The sequence below is a fragment of the Leucopleurus acutus genome (genome assembly GCF_964270905.1).
Source record: "Leucopleurus acutus genome assembly, chromosome: 1".
Lineage (NCBI taxonomy): Eukaryota > Metazoa > Chordata > Mammalia > Artiodactyla > Delphinidae > Leucopleurus > Leucopleurus acutus.
The window spans coordinates 170,324,570-170,338,385 of NC_139142.1; the positions used below are offsets into that span (position 1 = coordinate 170,324,570).

Below are 13,816 nucleotides of genomic sequence, written 5' to 3' on the forward strand. Positions count from 1 at the left end.
AGTTGGGTTGTCCCAACTTGTCGGGGCACAAGTCAGGGCACAGCGACCTCATGACCAAACCCATACTTCCTAGTAGAACAAGGAGCATTTCCATCCTGACTTGTTACTGGCTAGGGCTGTTAGGTGACTGGCTTGGTCTTGCTAATATGACAGGTCGTAACTGTTAGGGGGAAGGTGGGCCCAGGCGGGGAGAGGTTCACTGCTCATCTGCTGGCCCAGGTACTGATGTGTCTGGAAGGGAACACACTCATTTCCCCGGGGCCTGCCTCGTCTCTCGGCCAAGCCCGGCCGCAGCACTGATAGTGTCCAGGGTGGCTCGTCTGGGGAACACGGTCTCTTTATTGGCACAGGAGATCCACGCTCCCCGATGTCTGTTCCATCAGCTATCAGAATCCTACTCGTTGCAACAGGTGTTCAGGAAACAACAGAAGGGTTGAATTTGATAAACCGGGAAGCAGAGAAGAATGTGGCTGTTTGTGATGCTCTATTGCTCCTTGAAACCAAAACTAAAGACAAAGCTAGTGGGGAGCAACACAGAGACAGGGTGTTCTAGAACCTCCGGAGCCACTGTCGCAGTTCCCTAGCCAAGTCCAGGCCGAGCCTCAGCGTGGCTGCGTCTGCGTCCTCACCAACGGTTCAGGCAGCCACCATCTGGCCCTTTTGGGTGGCAAGCCTTCTGCTTGCTCAGCCTAAGGAAAGCCAGCCGAAGGCCTAGTAGCTGTGAGATGAGGTGTGTGTGAGGAAGAGAGTCCCAGAGCCAAAGTCCTAGGTGTCACTCACCTTCCCAACCCAGCTTTGCCTCCGTCTCCAGTAGGAGAGGGATCAGGGCCAAAGGCCACGCCGACGCAGGGGCCGTGGGCATCCTGGCCTCCTGGCTGGGCGGGACTGGCGAGGGAGGTTCTTCTGCAAACTGGGGTAATTAGACCCTCTAGGGCTTTAATTCTCACTCGTTTGTCTTAAAATTCCTTGGGGAGAGAATCCCTCAGATGTGGGATCCTCTGGGCCTTCTCTGTTCCTTCGTGGCTTCTAAGAATCACAACCAAAGAGTGGAATGGGGAATAGAGAAAATAGAGAACTCGAGCTGTGGGTCAGACTGCAGTCAGACTCCCCTCGCGGGCTCTGGGGACAAAGCTGGAAGGGGGACATTGGGCCTATTTAGTCACGATGCTCCCCCTTTATGTCTGGCTTTCAGTCGCCCATGAATCCTTGCCTTCTAGAACTGAGTGGTCCTCACCCTAGATGCTGTGTAAGTGGATGAAGTAGATGAAAGGTCCCTGGGGGCAAGGCTGTCCTTCTCTGTCCTTTTTTTTTTTTTTTGCGGTACGCGGGCCTCTCACTGTTGTGGCCTCTCCCGCTGCAGAGCACAGGCTCCGGACGCGCAGGCCCAGCGGCCATGGCTCACGGGCCCAGCCGCTCCGCGGCATGTGGGATCTTCCCGGACCAGGGCACGAACCCGGGTCCCCTGCATCGGCAGGCGGACTCTCAACCACTGCGCCACCAGGGAAGCCCCCCCCTCTGTCCTTTTGCATCCCCTCAGCACCCAGCACAGCCCAGGTGGGCTGGGCCTAGTGGGCGTGCTGACCAGTGTGTACCGCTCAGAAAATCCCCAAGTGCCCTCTGAAACCAGAAGGAAAGACAAACATACCCCCATCCCCCCCCAAACTTCCAAACCCAGAGACTAAACGCCACAGGAAGTCCATTTTCATTTCACTGAGAAACCATTCTTTGATCCAAAAGCTATTCTTGTGCCTTTCTGGGAAATAATTAAGCCCACCGCCTGAGGCAAGATCAGGGCTGGGGGTAGGGGTGGGCAGAGGTGGCCCCAGGGGCAGGGCACGCCCGGGAGCCCTTTGTGGGTCTGGTACTGACGGGGTGTGTGGAGTTTCAGCCACGTGCCATTTTCCCAGAAGCCAAAAGGCTCCTAAGGGTGAAAGGATATCATGTGCGTCTAAACCCCATGTCCTATCACCACTACATACAAAAGCATTAAGAGCCACTCTAGAAACTGTAACGTCAGTGTTAATTTAGATCCTAGGAACCGGGATCACACAAAGTTACCGGACAAAGGCATTCTCCTGAACAATGGTGGACTATTATAGCTGGAGCTCTCCAGGCAAGACTCCGCACACACCCCCTCTGGGTGCCAGCCAGGGCTGGGCTTTTAATGCCGAACTTTCAGAGGATGAGAGCAAACGCTCTCCCCTGGTTCCTTACTGCGGTCCAGGCTCACTCCCCACTCAGGCAGCCTAGAAGCAACTCCATTCTGCCTGGCCCTGTTGTTTCCCAGCCAGGTGCCTGACAGGGGTCGCTGGAAGGGAAGGCTTTCCCCGTGGATGGGCTCCTCCAGCTGCCCTGAGGCAGCCACGCACCGGCAGCGTCTCTCCCCTTTAGGAGTCGGTGAGCTGATGGGTTGCTGATGCAGGACAGGAAAGGAAGAGAACATGAGAGTTTCTTTCCTTAGCGTCAAGGGCACGCGAGGGGCAGAGGTAAGTAAAAATGGAGGGATGGATTCTTCAATTGACCTCCTCAAATCTGAGGGAAACACAGCAAGCCAGGGACCGGGGGCTCAGAGGTCAGCCAGGTAGAAGCTTCTAGAAGTCAGCTCTTACTCTGTCTTGAGACCACCTGAGGAATTCAAGGCCCTGGCGAGTATGCGGCAGAATCAGAACTGGAACCAAAACCGGAGCCGGAGCCCCGCAATCCCCCCCCACCCCCTGCCTCCGCCCCCCGAGATGCCACTGTTCCCAGCCGGCTGAAGAGAGGACGCTCGGGCGGCCTGGTGGGGAACGTCTCAGAGCTCCCACCTCCACGCACAGGGTTCACCCCTCAGTCATCTCCAGAGCTTGGTCCCAGGAAGGCACCCTGTGGCACAGAAGGACCGGGAGGCCTGGGCGCCCTGCCCTCCCCTTACACCCCCATGGGGGCCAGGGTCTCTGTGAGCTCAAGGGGTGCTCCCTGCAGCCATCGGGCGGGGACAAAGCCCGGCTCTCACCAACAGGGCAAGGATGAGAAACCCTGGCGGAACCAGGAGAGGCCGCTCTTCAGACACAGAGAGGAAAGGGTGGGCACTCTCATGGGCTCTGAATCTGCACGCGGGGGGTTTGGACCAAAGAACTGACCCGTCAAAGTGAGCAGCTCCCGGCCAGGACTCCTGGTGACGCTGTCAAGTGCCCGTCTGCTCAGGTCAGCCTGTCCGCCCGGTGCCCAGGCCCCGGGCCCTGCTTCCTCCGGCCACAGGGGGTCCTGCTCAGCTTGGACGGGGCTGCACATCCGGGATGTCACTCTCGCCACACAGCCTGGATTCTAGACCCTCACTGTGGCCGCACACGACAGACACGGGCACAACACATCCATCAGGACAAGGATTCACATCACACTGCACCACGTACACACGTCTCACGGCACGACGGACGCACAGACAGACGTGGCTGAGACAGGGCCCAGAGGAGCCGGCGTCCCCCCCGGCGTCCCCAGGCTCCTCCTCTCCAGCTCCGAGAACAAAGCCTGTGCGTCCTGTTCACCTCTTTCCCCAACACCCCCTAAGCCCCGCCCGGACACAGGAGTTAAAGGCCCGAAGAAACCAGATTCCAGCTTCCTGGGCAGGCCTGAGGGTGCCGCTCGGGCTCTCTGAGCTGTAACGGAACTTTTTACAGATGAAAATTGTCTAATACGAGATTATTCACAACCAGATTTTAAGAACCCAATGGGCTCGCCTCCCAAGCACAGACAGGTAAAATACAATAAATACCACCAGCCCCCAGCGTCTACTGGGCTCCTGGTCGGTGGCCGAGCAGCTGCAGCTGTGGGTTAGAAGCAGCAACACCATGGCAGTGAGGGGAGCACGGGGGGCGAGATGTCTTCTGCTGGGGGCTCCCGCGGCAGGGCAAGCAGGGCGCGGGGGGGGGCCCGTTCACGTGGGCGTAGATGTCACAGCATGGGGGGCACTGCCCGGTGGAAGCCTCGCTCTGTCCGCAGCTACTCAGAAAACGGCGGGAACATGCCCAGGTCAGCAAAGTCTTCAATGTTATAGTTGCCGGTCCCCTGGGTTGGATCTCCTGGCATGGGCAGCATGTCCTGCAGGAGAGAAGAAGATAAAGGGCAGGGGAGTCGGCTCATCCTCCTGGGCACCGGCACGTCCCAGGAGCCCAGCCTGCCAGCCACCCTCACGGTCATCTCTCTAAGGGGGCGGCCCAGGAACACGCCACCGGCCACCTGAGGGATGCTCTGAGACGGTCCTCAAATGTCTGAGGTCCTGGGAAGCTGTTCTCTCCTGGGAGCTGTCATTCCAGCGCACAAACACAACGTCAGGACGCGGCCTTCCTCTATTTAAAACTGAGCCAGGACACAGGGTGGGCAAGAGGCCCACTGGTGGGGGGAACCCAGCTTGGTGCCAAGCAAGGCACACACAACCGACGATCAAAATGCAGCAGCGCTGCAGCGTGGGGAGGGGCAAAAGCAGGGCTAGTGTGGACAGCTGAGTGGCCCGTCTTCACCGTATATACCGCAGGCAAGGCCAAATCCCTGCAAGGTTAGACTCCACCTTTAACAAGTCCTTCAAGTTCTCTGGGCCTCAGACTACCCAACCAGAAAATCCGAGGAGCTATATTTCCATCCCTTAGGGCAAATGTCCCAAAGTGTGTTGTGTCCAATTCTTGGCCCATGAGATGCTCTGGGAGGAAAGAATTCTGTGGACAAATGAGTTTGGGAAACAAGGCCTACTTTGCCTACCTCCTAAAAATCCTCAGTCCTCGTTAGTATAATAAAGGCTCTGATAAGTCCTGCAGTCAAGAAACCGAATAAGTCTGTTTAATCATGTTTCACAAACTTAGTTGACCAAGCATTCTTTTTAGCATCGTGACCATGAAGAACCAGGTTAGGGGATTCTGCCTTACATGGCAGTTGTGAGGCATAAGAATGGGCCGGGGCTGAGCCTTATGGATGGAGGAAGGAGGGGCTAGTCATTATAGGTCAGGGTACCTCTCTGCATATGTAAAAGGATCCTGCCCCTTTGCGGACCTGGAGTGACATCTGGGTTCTAGACCTTTGTCTCTGAAGATGCTGCTCGACCTGGTGGGAAAGGTGCTTGGGATGAGGGTGGGGTAAAGGGAAAGCTCTCCCTTGAGAAGGGGGATCTTAGTCTGCGGGTCTCAGAGCCCTACCACCAGGTGCTTCCTCCCCCATCCTCGCTCTGCGGGGCAGGCTCTGGGACATGACAGAAGGCACCTGGGGCTCCCTCATGAAGACCTGGTGGGGTGGATAGGGCATCAGCTGGTTCATGCCCCCAACAGGAGCCTTTCCCCAGTGAGAACTTTTCCGGCTGAGAAGTGGAGCTCCGAACACCCCGAAGGGGCTGCGTCCTGCACCACGGGGCTGCCGGCAGCGTCCACTGCTGCTGCACACTTAGGTCAGGGCTGCCCCAGGCGCGAGGGATGGACCAGGAATGGCTCAAAAAACTCAAGAGTGGCAAGGCGCCCAGGCAGCCTCACGAGAAGAGCCGAGCCTCCTACTGGACCCCCCCAAGTCAGGGCTACTACCTTCCCTGGGAGGGGCCGGCACTCACAGTCTCTATCGGCAGTCGTGCTGTGGCAGGGAGGCAGAGACCGAGGGGGACAGGAAGCAGAGAGAGGCGCCGGTACCTACGAGAAGGCGGTGCTCGCTGATTTACCTGGAACACTTCAGTCTGACCCGGCGGCTGGTGGGACTGCTGCTCACCGCTCTGCTGTCCGTGGTGCTGGCTTTGCCACTGCGACCAGACTTCCGAGGGCCGCCCTTGGAACTGCCCGCTACCTTGTCCACTTTCAGCTGAAAGATCCGACGCACAGGACACTTCCTTTAAAAGCCATCCCGTGGCTCTGGGAGACCTAAGAACCACTGCAGCCCAGAGGGTCCCACATTCCTGAAAGGCGCGTTCCATCCAGAGCTGGCTGACTGTGTTCGCTGTGCCCCTCTCTCTCACGCTGGCTGATAGATAAGAGGTTGGCTGTGCACCCGAGAGCTGGATGGGTGAAACAGGAAAGGGGGCTCTCTGGCGAATGGCGCAGGGACCGGCTGGACAGGGTGGCTCTCCCTGCGTGCACCTGCCAGGTGACCCAGGCCGGAAGCCTCAGAGCCCTCGGCCCTCTGTGATCACTGTTGGAGGCTTGCTTCCGTGGGGCCTGTCTGTGGCTGAGAGCGGCCCTCTCCTTGACATGCACGAGAAGGGAGAGGCGGTCCCTGCCACTCTAGATGCCCCTGAGCTCACAGGCCGCTCCTTAAAGGAACCTGGCCCTGACAGAGGAAGAGCCTCACTCAGCAAGCCCTGACCTCCGGCAGCCCCGCTGCCTTTTGGGCAACTTGGCTGAAGCCACGTGGGGCGCTCCACAAGGTCCTTCCACGGGGGGCAAGAGCCATGGCCCTTTCTGCCCATCTCTTTAGCTGAGGGTCTCTCAGCACCACTGGTTTGGGAGGAAAGGCATTTGGGTACAGCTTAGACAAGAAGACAGGTCTCTTTGTGGGAATCAGCAAATTGTAATTTGTAAGTGAGAGCAACCTTGCTTCTGTCTACACTTTACAAAAAATACCCCATGGAAAAACAGAAACTAAGAAAAATGAGCAGAATTTTGCCTCAAACATTTAAAGATTCAACCCGAGGGGGTAGTTTATCCTAAGGTGTATAAAAAAAAAAACCCACAGGAACTTCTTCTCGTTCCAAACCATTCAATAACGTTTTGGAGGCAACGGGCTCACTGTCAAGCTCTGGGTGGCAGGACAGGCCCCATCGTGGCTCCCTTGCTCTTTCAACAGCCCTACCGATCACAGGCGACCCTACACACCACCTGATGAGCGAACACTGGGTTAATCGGGGGATGGCTAGACAGTGCGCAGGGGGAAGAATCAATCCCTCCCTCTCACACACATACATCTCACCTACTGCCTGAGATACCAACGGCTTTAATAAGACATACACTCCCTTGAAAGCTTCACCACTGGTGCCTTTCAAGCTCTGCACGATCACAGTTGGTAAAGGGGTTTAGAAAATCAGGGAAGGATACAATTCCCTATTTCAGCACAAGAAGGATTTAAATCTATCGTGTATGTAGGATTCTGTTGTTAAAAAAAAATGCGTCTGGCTTTGCTGAAATGCCTTTACCTGAGACTCTCTCATGAGACTCCCTGGGCCAGGAGGATCTCTTTCATAGAATCACGTCCCCTGGCCCGGTTTCGGAATGGGACAATCTAGAACAGGCCTGGTATGGCAAGATTAAATGCACAGCAGCCCCAGCTGGCGCAGTGAGGGAAGCCCCACTGGACAGACACTCGGTCCCCATCCTGGAGGCCCAGGAGGCTAAGCACAAGCTGGGCCACCTGTTGCTCGGAGGGAGGATGGATGGACACAGCCACCTCTGCTGAAAGCAAGGCTGGGGCACAGCATGAGGTCTGTCCTCACATATTCAGAGATGACTGCCTCTCAGGAGTCCTCCGGCTTCCTCCAGGACCTTCCTGCCACAGTGATCTATGCTGGAGTCCTGCCCATCATGAATTAATTCTCTCCACTCTTCTTTCCTACGTGGCCTGAGTGTGTCTCCCAAATTCATATGTGGAAGGTCCAGCCGTCAGTATCTCAGACTGTGACTGTATTCAGAGAAGGGGCCTTTAAAGAGGCAGTTAAGGGGACTTCCCTGGTGGTCCGGTGGTTAAGAATCCACCTTCCAATGCAGGGAACCTGGCTTCGATCCCTAGTTGGGGAACTAAGATCCCACATGCCACAGGGCAACTAAGCCCACATGCCACAACTAGAGAGCCCGTGTGCCACAGCGCAACTACTGAGCCTGTGCGCCACAGCTAGAGAGAAGCTTGCATGCCGGAACTGAGATCCCGCATGCCGCAACTAAGACTTGACGCAGGAAAATAAATAAATAAATAAATAAATATTAAAAAAAAAAGAGACAATTAAGGTGAGATGAGCTCATATGGGTGGACCCTGATCCAATATGACTGGTGTTCTTATAAGAAGAAGAAATCCGGACACAGGCACAGAGGGAAGACCATGTGAAGACCCAGGGAGAAGGTGGCCATCTACAAGACAAAGAGAGAGGCCTCAGAAGAAACCCACCCTGCTGACACCTTGATCTCAGACCTCCAGCCTACAGAACGGTGAGAAAGTAAGTTTCTGCTGTTTCAGTCACCCAGCCTGCGGTATTTTGTGATGGCGGCCCTAGCAGACGAGTACAGGCTCCTCAAGCCCCATGTCTACCTCTCCTTCCCTTTGCTGGCCATACACACAACGTCTTCTCACCTTTCCCTCCCTCCTCCATGCTCGGCAATCACTCTGCAGTGAAGTCTGTATAGCCGAGCCCAACCCAACAGAAATTCAAATTCAATTCTCATTGTTAAGCTCTCTTGGGTATCGACACTTATGACCACCACCTTCTTGGAATTGCTTGGCTGACCTCTCCGACTACACCTGAGTTTGGTTCCACCACCTCCTACGCCACTCCTTGCCAGGTGCCCCCTGGCTCTTACATATGTCTCCGCCCCTGAACATGGGCTGAATGCAGAGGTCTGAGTTAGGCCTTCCCTTTGATCAGCAGACAGGAAGGGGGCAACCTCTTCTATCCCCATGAACTGATTCATTGATTCATTGGGCAGGTATTTCCTGAGCTCCCACTCTGACCCAGCCTCCAGGCGAGTATCGTACATACACTGGGAAACAAGACAGTTCCTATATCCAAGACAGTTCCTAGGAGCTTACAGCATGGTCGGGGGAAAGGAGTAGGCAGCTATGTCCATCCAGTTGTAAGCTGTGCTATAAGAAGGTTGAGCAGAGCTGTAATAAGAAACCTCTTAGGAGGGATACCTAACCTAGTTATGGCAAGTAGAAAATGCTTTTCAGAGACTTCACTTGAGAGCAGAAGGGGAAGTTAGTAGTTCACCAGGCGTAAGGCTTGGAGGTGGGGTTAAAAAGCACTCCAGACACAAGGATCAGTCTGTACAAGACGTGGCAGCAAAGAGGGTCCGTTCCACCCAGGGACCTACAGGAGGTTCCGGATGCCAAAGGGCCCGGAGAAGTGTGACCCAGCTGGAGGGCACACCAGGGGTCAGGTCCCACACCATGAGGGCAGCAGAGAACTGCCGAAGGCTCTTAAGCTGAGGTGCGTCGCACACAGACCTTCACGTTTGGGAAGGTCACCCTGTCAGTGGACGAGGGGACAAGGTGAGGGGGAAGAAGCCCAGGTAGCAGGAGGCTGCGGGAGTAATCCTTGCAGGAGGTGACAGCAGCACCAGACGTGAGGTGGAGAGAAGCGGATGGATCTGAGGTATTCTGGGGAGAGAGGTGCCAGGACTTGTGGACCGATGTTTGGCTGTGCTGAGGGGCGTGAAGGGAGGACCTGGGAGTGGCAGACTCACATCTCACATCTCTGGTGGTGTTTACAGTGCAGCTTCTCTCCTAAGCTTCGGGTCCATCTGTCCACCTTAGGAGACGTGTCTAAACAGTATGGCAGACACCTTGTACCCCTCACGCCTAAAACAATCGTCCCACCTCCTCGGACAGCCCAGACGGGGACACCACGCCTGTCAACTCTTTGCTCTCACCCAGCCCTCACGTCCAGTCACTCGCTGGGTTCTGCTGCATCCCCAAACACCCCTCCGCCCAGTCTCCTTCACTCCATCCATTCTCACAGCCGCCACCAGTGCTCCGAGCCGGGCCAGCACCCAATCTCCCCCAGACCCACGCAGCTACCGGGGTGGTCTTCCTACAACGGCATCCGCTGCTTAGAAACTAACACAGTCTCCCCTCGCCGCACCCACCCCCACCCCATGGGAGTTCCCTGGCGGCCCAGTGGTCAGGACCTGGTGCTTTCACTGCTGTGGCCCCGGGTTCAATCCCTGGTCGGGAAACTAAGATCCCACAAGACACGTGGCGCGGCCAAAAGAAAACAAAACAAAAAAACACAGTCCCCCACCGTCCACGTTCCTCAGAGGGGGCACACTCGAGCCTTCGGCATACGGTCCCTGTTTTTCAAAGCCCATCTCCCCCTTCTTTGTGACCCCAGCCCCTCTCACCCTAGTCACATGCCGTTGTAGGCTTACCCCCCGCCCCAAACACTGCACACCGCTCCGTCGCTGTGCTGCTGCACCTGTGGTCTCTCTGTCGTGGGCATCCTTCCCCTGCTCTGTGCCTGCAGGAATCTACTCACGCTCAAAGTCCCGACTGAACGTGACCCTGCACGACTGATTCCCTCAGTCATTCTGTCTTCTCCGCTCGTCTGCAGCACTTGCATTGTGTCTCGGGATGGTGCCCATCATGCTACACTGACTCATCCCCAGATGGTGAGTAACTTAAGGCCAGAGATCTTATCTACGTCTGTCCCAGGCCTTACTGAGTACCCTGCCTGGAATAAAGGAGGCTTCAATAAGTATCTGCTGAAGGCAAGAATAAAGGAATGGAAAAAGGAAGGGAAAGAGGGGAGGAGGCAGAAACATGAACATTCTGTACACTTTTACTTCTATTCCCCTTTGAGGCTTCCCGGACATCGCTGACTTATAATGAAACAAAAACACATTCTCTCATCAGTCTTCCTCGGTGACAGCCAGAGACAGGGTAGGGTGGAGGGGGCATGAAGATTAGAGGAAGATTAGCTCTCCATTTGTATCTGGGGGTGATTCTACTAATTACAGGGACAAGATTTCAGAATAAAAATTCTTAAACTTCTGGGGAGGGAAGTGCTCTTCTTAAATGTGTGCAACAGAAAAAATCAATGAACTGGATTGCTTTAGAAACAGCATAGACTAGTTAAGGAAGGAGGGAAAGGACTTAGTATTTTTGGAGTACTGACTATGTGCTAGGCATCGTGCTGGGTACTTTCTAGACACTATTTCATTTCATTTCTTCTTCACTCTGACTCTAAGAGATGGGTCCATCTTCCACGTTTCTCAGATGAGGAAACCGGGGCTCAAAGATGTCAAGAAATATCCCCAACTCATTTAGCTTATAAATGCCAGAGGCAGGGTTTGAACCTAATCTTTCTGACACTGAAGCCCACGTGCATTCGTTTGATAAATACAGCTTTCATACTGAACCCTGACTATGTACCTGACACTGAGCAGTGTGTTGGGGATACAATGGATTGCAATGGCCCAATCCACTGAGACAGAAAGATGAGTACGTAGGCAACTGGAATTGGTAAGAGTGCTTATAAGGGAAGCAAGGGCAGTGCGGAGGGACAAAGGAGCGAGACCTAACTCAGTCTGCATCTTCCTGGAGAAAGTTACATCCAAAGACAATCTGCAGGATGAGTTCCCCAGCCATGTGGTAGGAGAGTTAAAGGGGAAAGCCCTCCCTTCAGCCTCTGCTACTGAAAGTTTTCCTGAGCTGCATTAGTGACCTCTCGGATTAAATAATGAGTCATCACTACGACATGACCTCTCCCGGATGACCGAGCCATGTGGGGTCTTAGCCTAAACCCTGGCCCTGACTGACCTGCCTGCAGACACCTGGTGAACAGGGCATGTTCATGGCCCGCCCTCAAGATGTACCCACAGGTTCCTTTCTGGAAAAAGCCCCAGTGTTGACCAACATCCCTGTGTTCCCTTAGTGCTCCCAAAGCCATGTATATGGCTGCAAACCATGAGCGAGGTTCTAGCCACGCTCTGTTTCTTGTGTTCTGTGGGCTTCCTGCGCAAGGCCTAGGCTGCTACAGTCCTGGCTGGATGCCTGGGCCACCTGTCAGCCCAGGGGTCCAAATAGAATATATTTTTAGGCTGCTACAATCTGGGCCAACTGGGTGGGCTTTTAAACCCAAAGTCAGAATCTTCAGGAGCTTGTAGATTTCTAGGTTGTAGAGGGAAGGGGATGACAGCTTCCTTAAAAGAAAAATTCATTGGCACTCAATGTTATAATTTCACTTTTGCTAACTAACATTTTGGGTGAGATTCATCTGATTTGGAAGTTGCCCTAAGAGTCAAGGTTCACTTGAAGTCCAGCTCAGAGGTCCTAAGCGGTTGGGTTTAGCTCAGTGGCTCTCAAGCAGGGGTGATTTTGCTGCAGCTCAGAAGCCCTGCTGGATAAAGACAGCACAGAGCACCAAAGGGACAGCTTATCCTCTTACGAGCGCCTCCCAGGTAAAGGCCTCCCTGTGGGTCTGAGCCAAGAGCTGCACCTCACAACAAGGATCACACGCTTCGCACGATTTCTGGTTAAGATCTTTTTTTTTTTTACATCTTTATTGGAGCATAATTGTTTTACAATGGTGTGTTAGTTTCTGCTTTATCTGGTTAAGATCTTGTCTTTTCATCACTAACTAGTAAGGGTGGGATGGTCTATAATTCCCTCAAATTATAGAAATTGAAGAATTCCCAGGGCTGAGTTTTGGGGGCAGGAGGTGGGGAGCAAGAGGAACGGGGTGTCTGCAAACATTTCGGGTTATTGCAATCCCCTCTCAGTGCGTATCCTACCCTGCTTCCCTATCTCTAATTATTCAACCTATTTCTCCCTGAAAGAATCTTCGGACATTGCTGGAATGACATATTCTTTCAATCTTCCTCTCCAAGGTAAATCTGCTAGGCCAGCTGTGACTTGTGCTGTGCGGGAATGAGATGCTCTAGCTACCTCTTCCTAAACTGAAAGGCACATGGGGGACAAATGAGAAGCAATGGACACGCTTGTGTCTGCCAACTTACTACATCAGGAAGCACGGTGGTAAGACAACAATGTAAGTAAGTCCCAGCCCTGAAAAGGCATATATGCAGCCCTCGAGCCAAGTCAGGGAATGAAAGCCTGGCCTGCCACCGCACCTCTGAACCACTTTCATCGGGCAACTTGTCTGCCTGGCTCCCTGCATTTCTCCTAGAAACATGGTGATATCAACAAGCAGACGCCTGCGGGTAGTTGAAACAGAGGATTAACCAGTTCAGGGATTCGCATCATATAAATCTTTGGCAGTTATCATTTGAATGCCTCCAAACTCTAAATCCACCCTCCTTTGCCCTGCTTTGTGAAATGGGCACTGGACCCTGGAAACATTTCTCCTTTGCTAGCTGGTGCAATGTTAGGCTTTGTCAATAGAGGGAGCTGGAGAGACAGGCCGGGCACAGCAGAGGAAGTGGCTTGTCTTCTGGTTCGGGTGGCTTTTCTGCCCGGCGTGTGTCTACCAGCAGCGTGCAGGAGGCCCAGGGGCACCCACTCTTCAGCAAGCATCCTCAGTCACCCAGAGGGCTGCAGGCCAGCTCCACCCTGCCGGCGCTCTCCGTGAAACCTCAAGCCACCTAGTGTGGGGGTCCACTGGCTCTGGTCCACCTGTGCCCTCTAGCTGGTGTAGGAGCACAACACTGCCAGGCTGCTTCTGCAGACCTGCTGCAGCCCACAGCCTCTGGCAAGTTTGTTTACCCCCAGTAGCTTGTGTGTCCTGTGGTGGATACACCTTCAGCAAGGTAAGGCTTCATGGGGTGTGGTCTTCTCTAGGCTGCCTTGCTTGTAACCCTCAGGCCCAACCAACAGGCCCCGAGGTAGAGCTGTCTCACCCACGCCCTGGCGGAGGCCCGGGGAAGCCACTCAGATCTGCACCTACGGGGCCAGGGTATGTCCATTGCAAATGTAAGCACCACCAGCTGTTTTAATGGTTTCATATTTATTTAATAATTAATGACACTGACCTTTTACCGAGATTGCTCTGCTCCCTCCCCACTCCCCCACTCCCATCTGCTCTTCCCTGCAGCCCTCCCCTCCGTGCTCTGCAGCAGCCGTGGTTAATAACACACCCCTCAGACCCTTTCCCTAATCACGCCCCCTCTCTTCTCTGACCATAGCGGAAGCTTGCCCGCTCTCCTCCACCAGGAC

General features: G+C 54.4%; 1 protein-coding gene across 3 annotated transcripts in view; it reads right to left on the reverse strand.

Annotated features, from left to right (window-relative positions):
* Window positions 1–3,975: 3,975 nt before the first annotated feature.
* ARNT2 (aryl hydrocarbon receptor nuclear translocator 2) overlaps window positions 3,976–13,816 on the reverse strand; it is a gene marked incomplete at both ends in the record, with an annotated part of 194,707 nt that continues 184,866 nt past the window's right edge. For all 3 annotated transcript variants that reach the window (XM_082838443.1, XM_082838442.1, XM_082838441.1), the window contains 2 exons: window positions 3,976–4,074; window positions 5,666–5,802. In XM_082838443.1, the coding sequence (XP_082694569.1) occupies window positions 3,976–4,074; window positions 5,666–5,802 (236 nt within the window). The remainder of the gene's footprint in view (window positions 4,075–5,665; window positions 5,803–13,816) is intronic.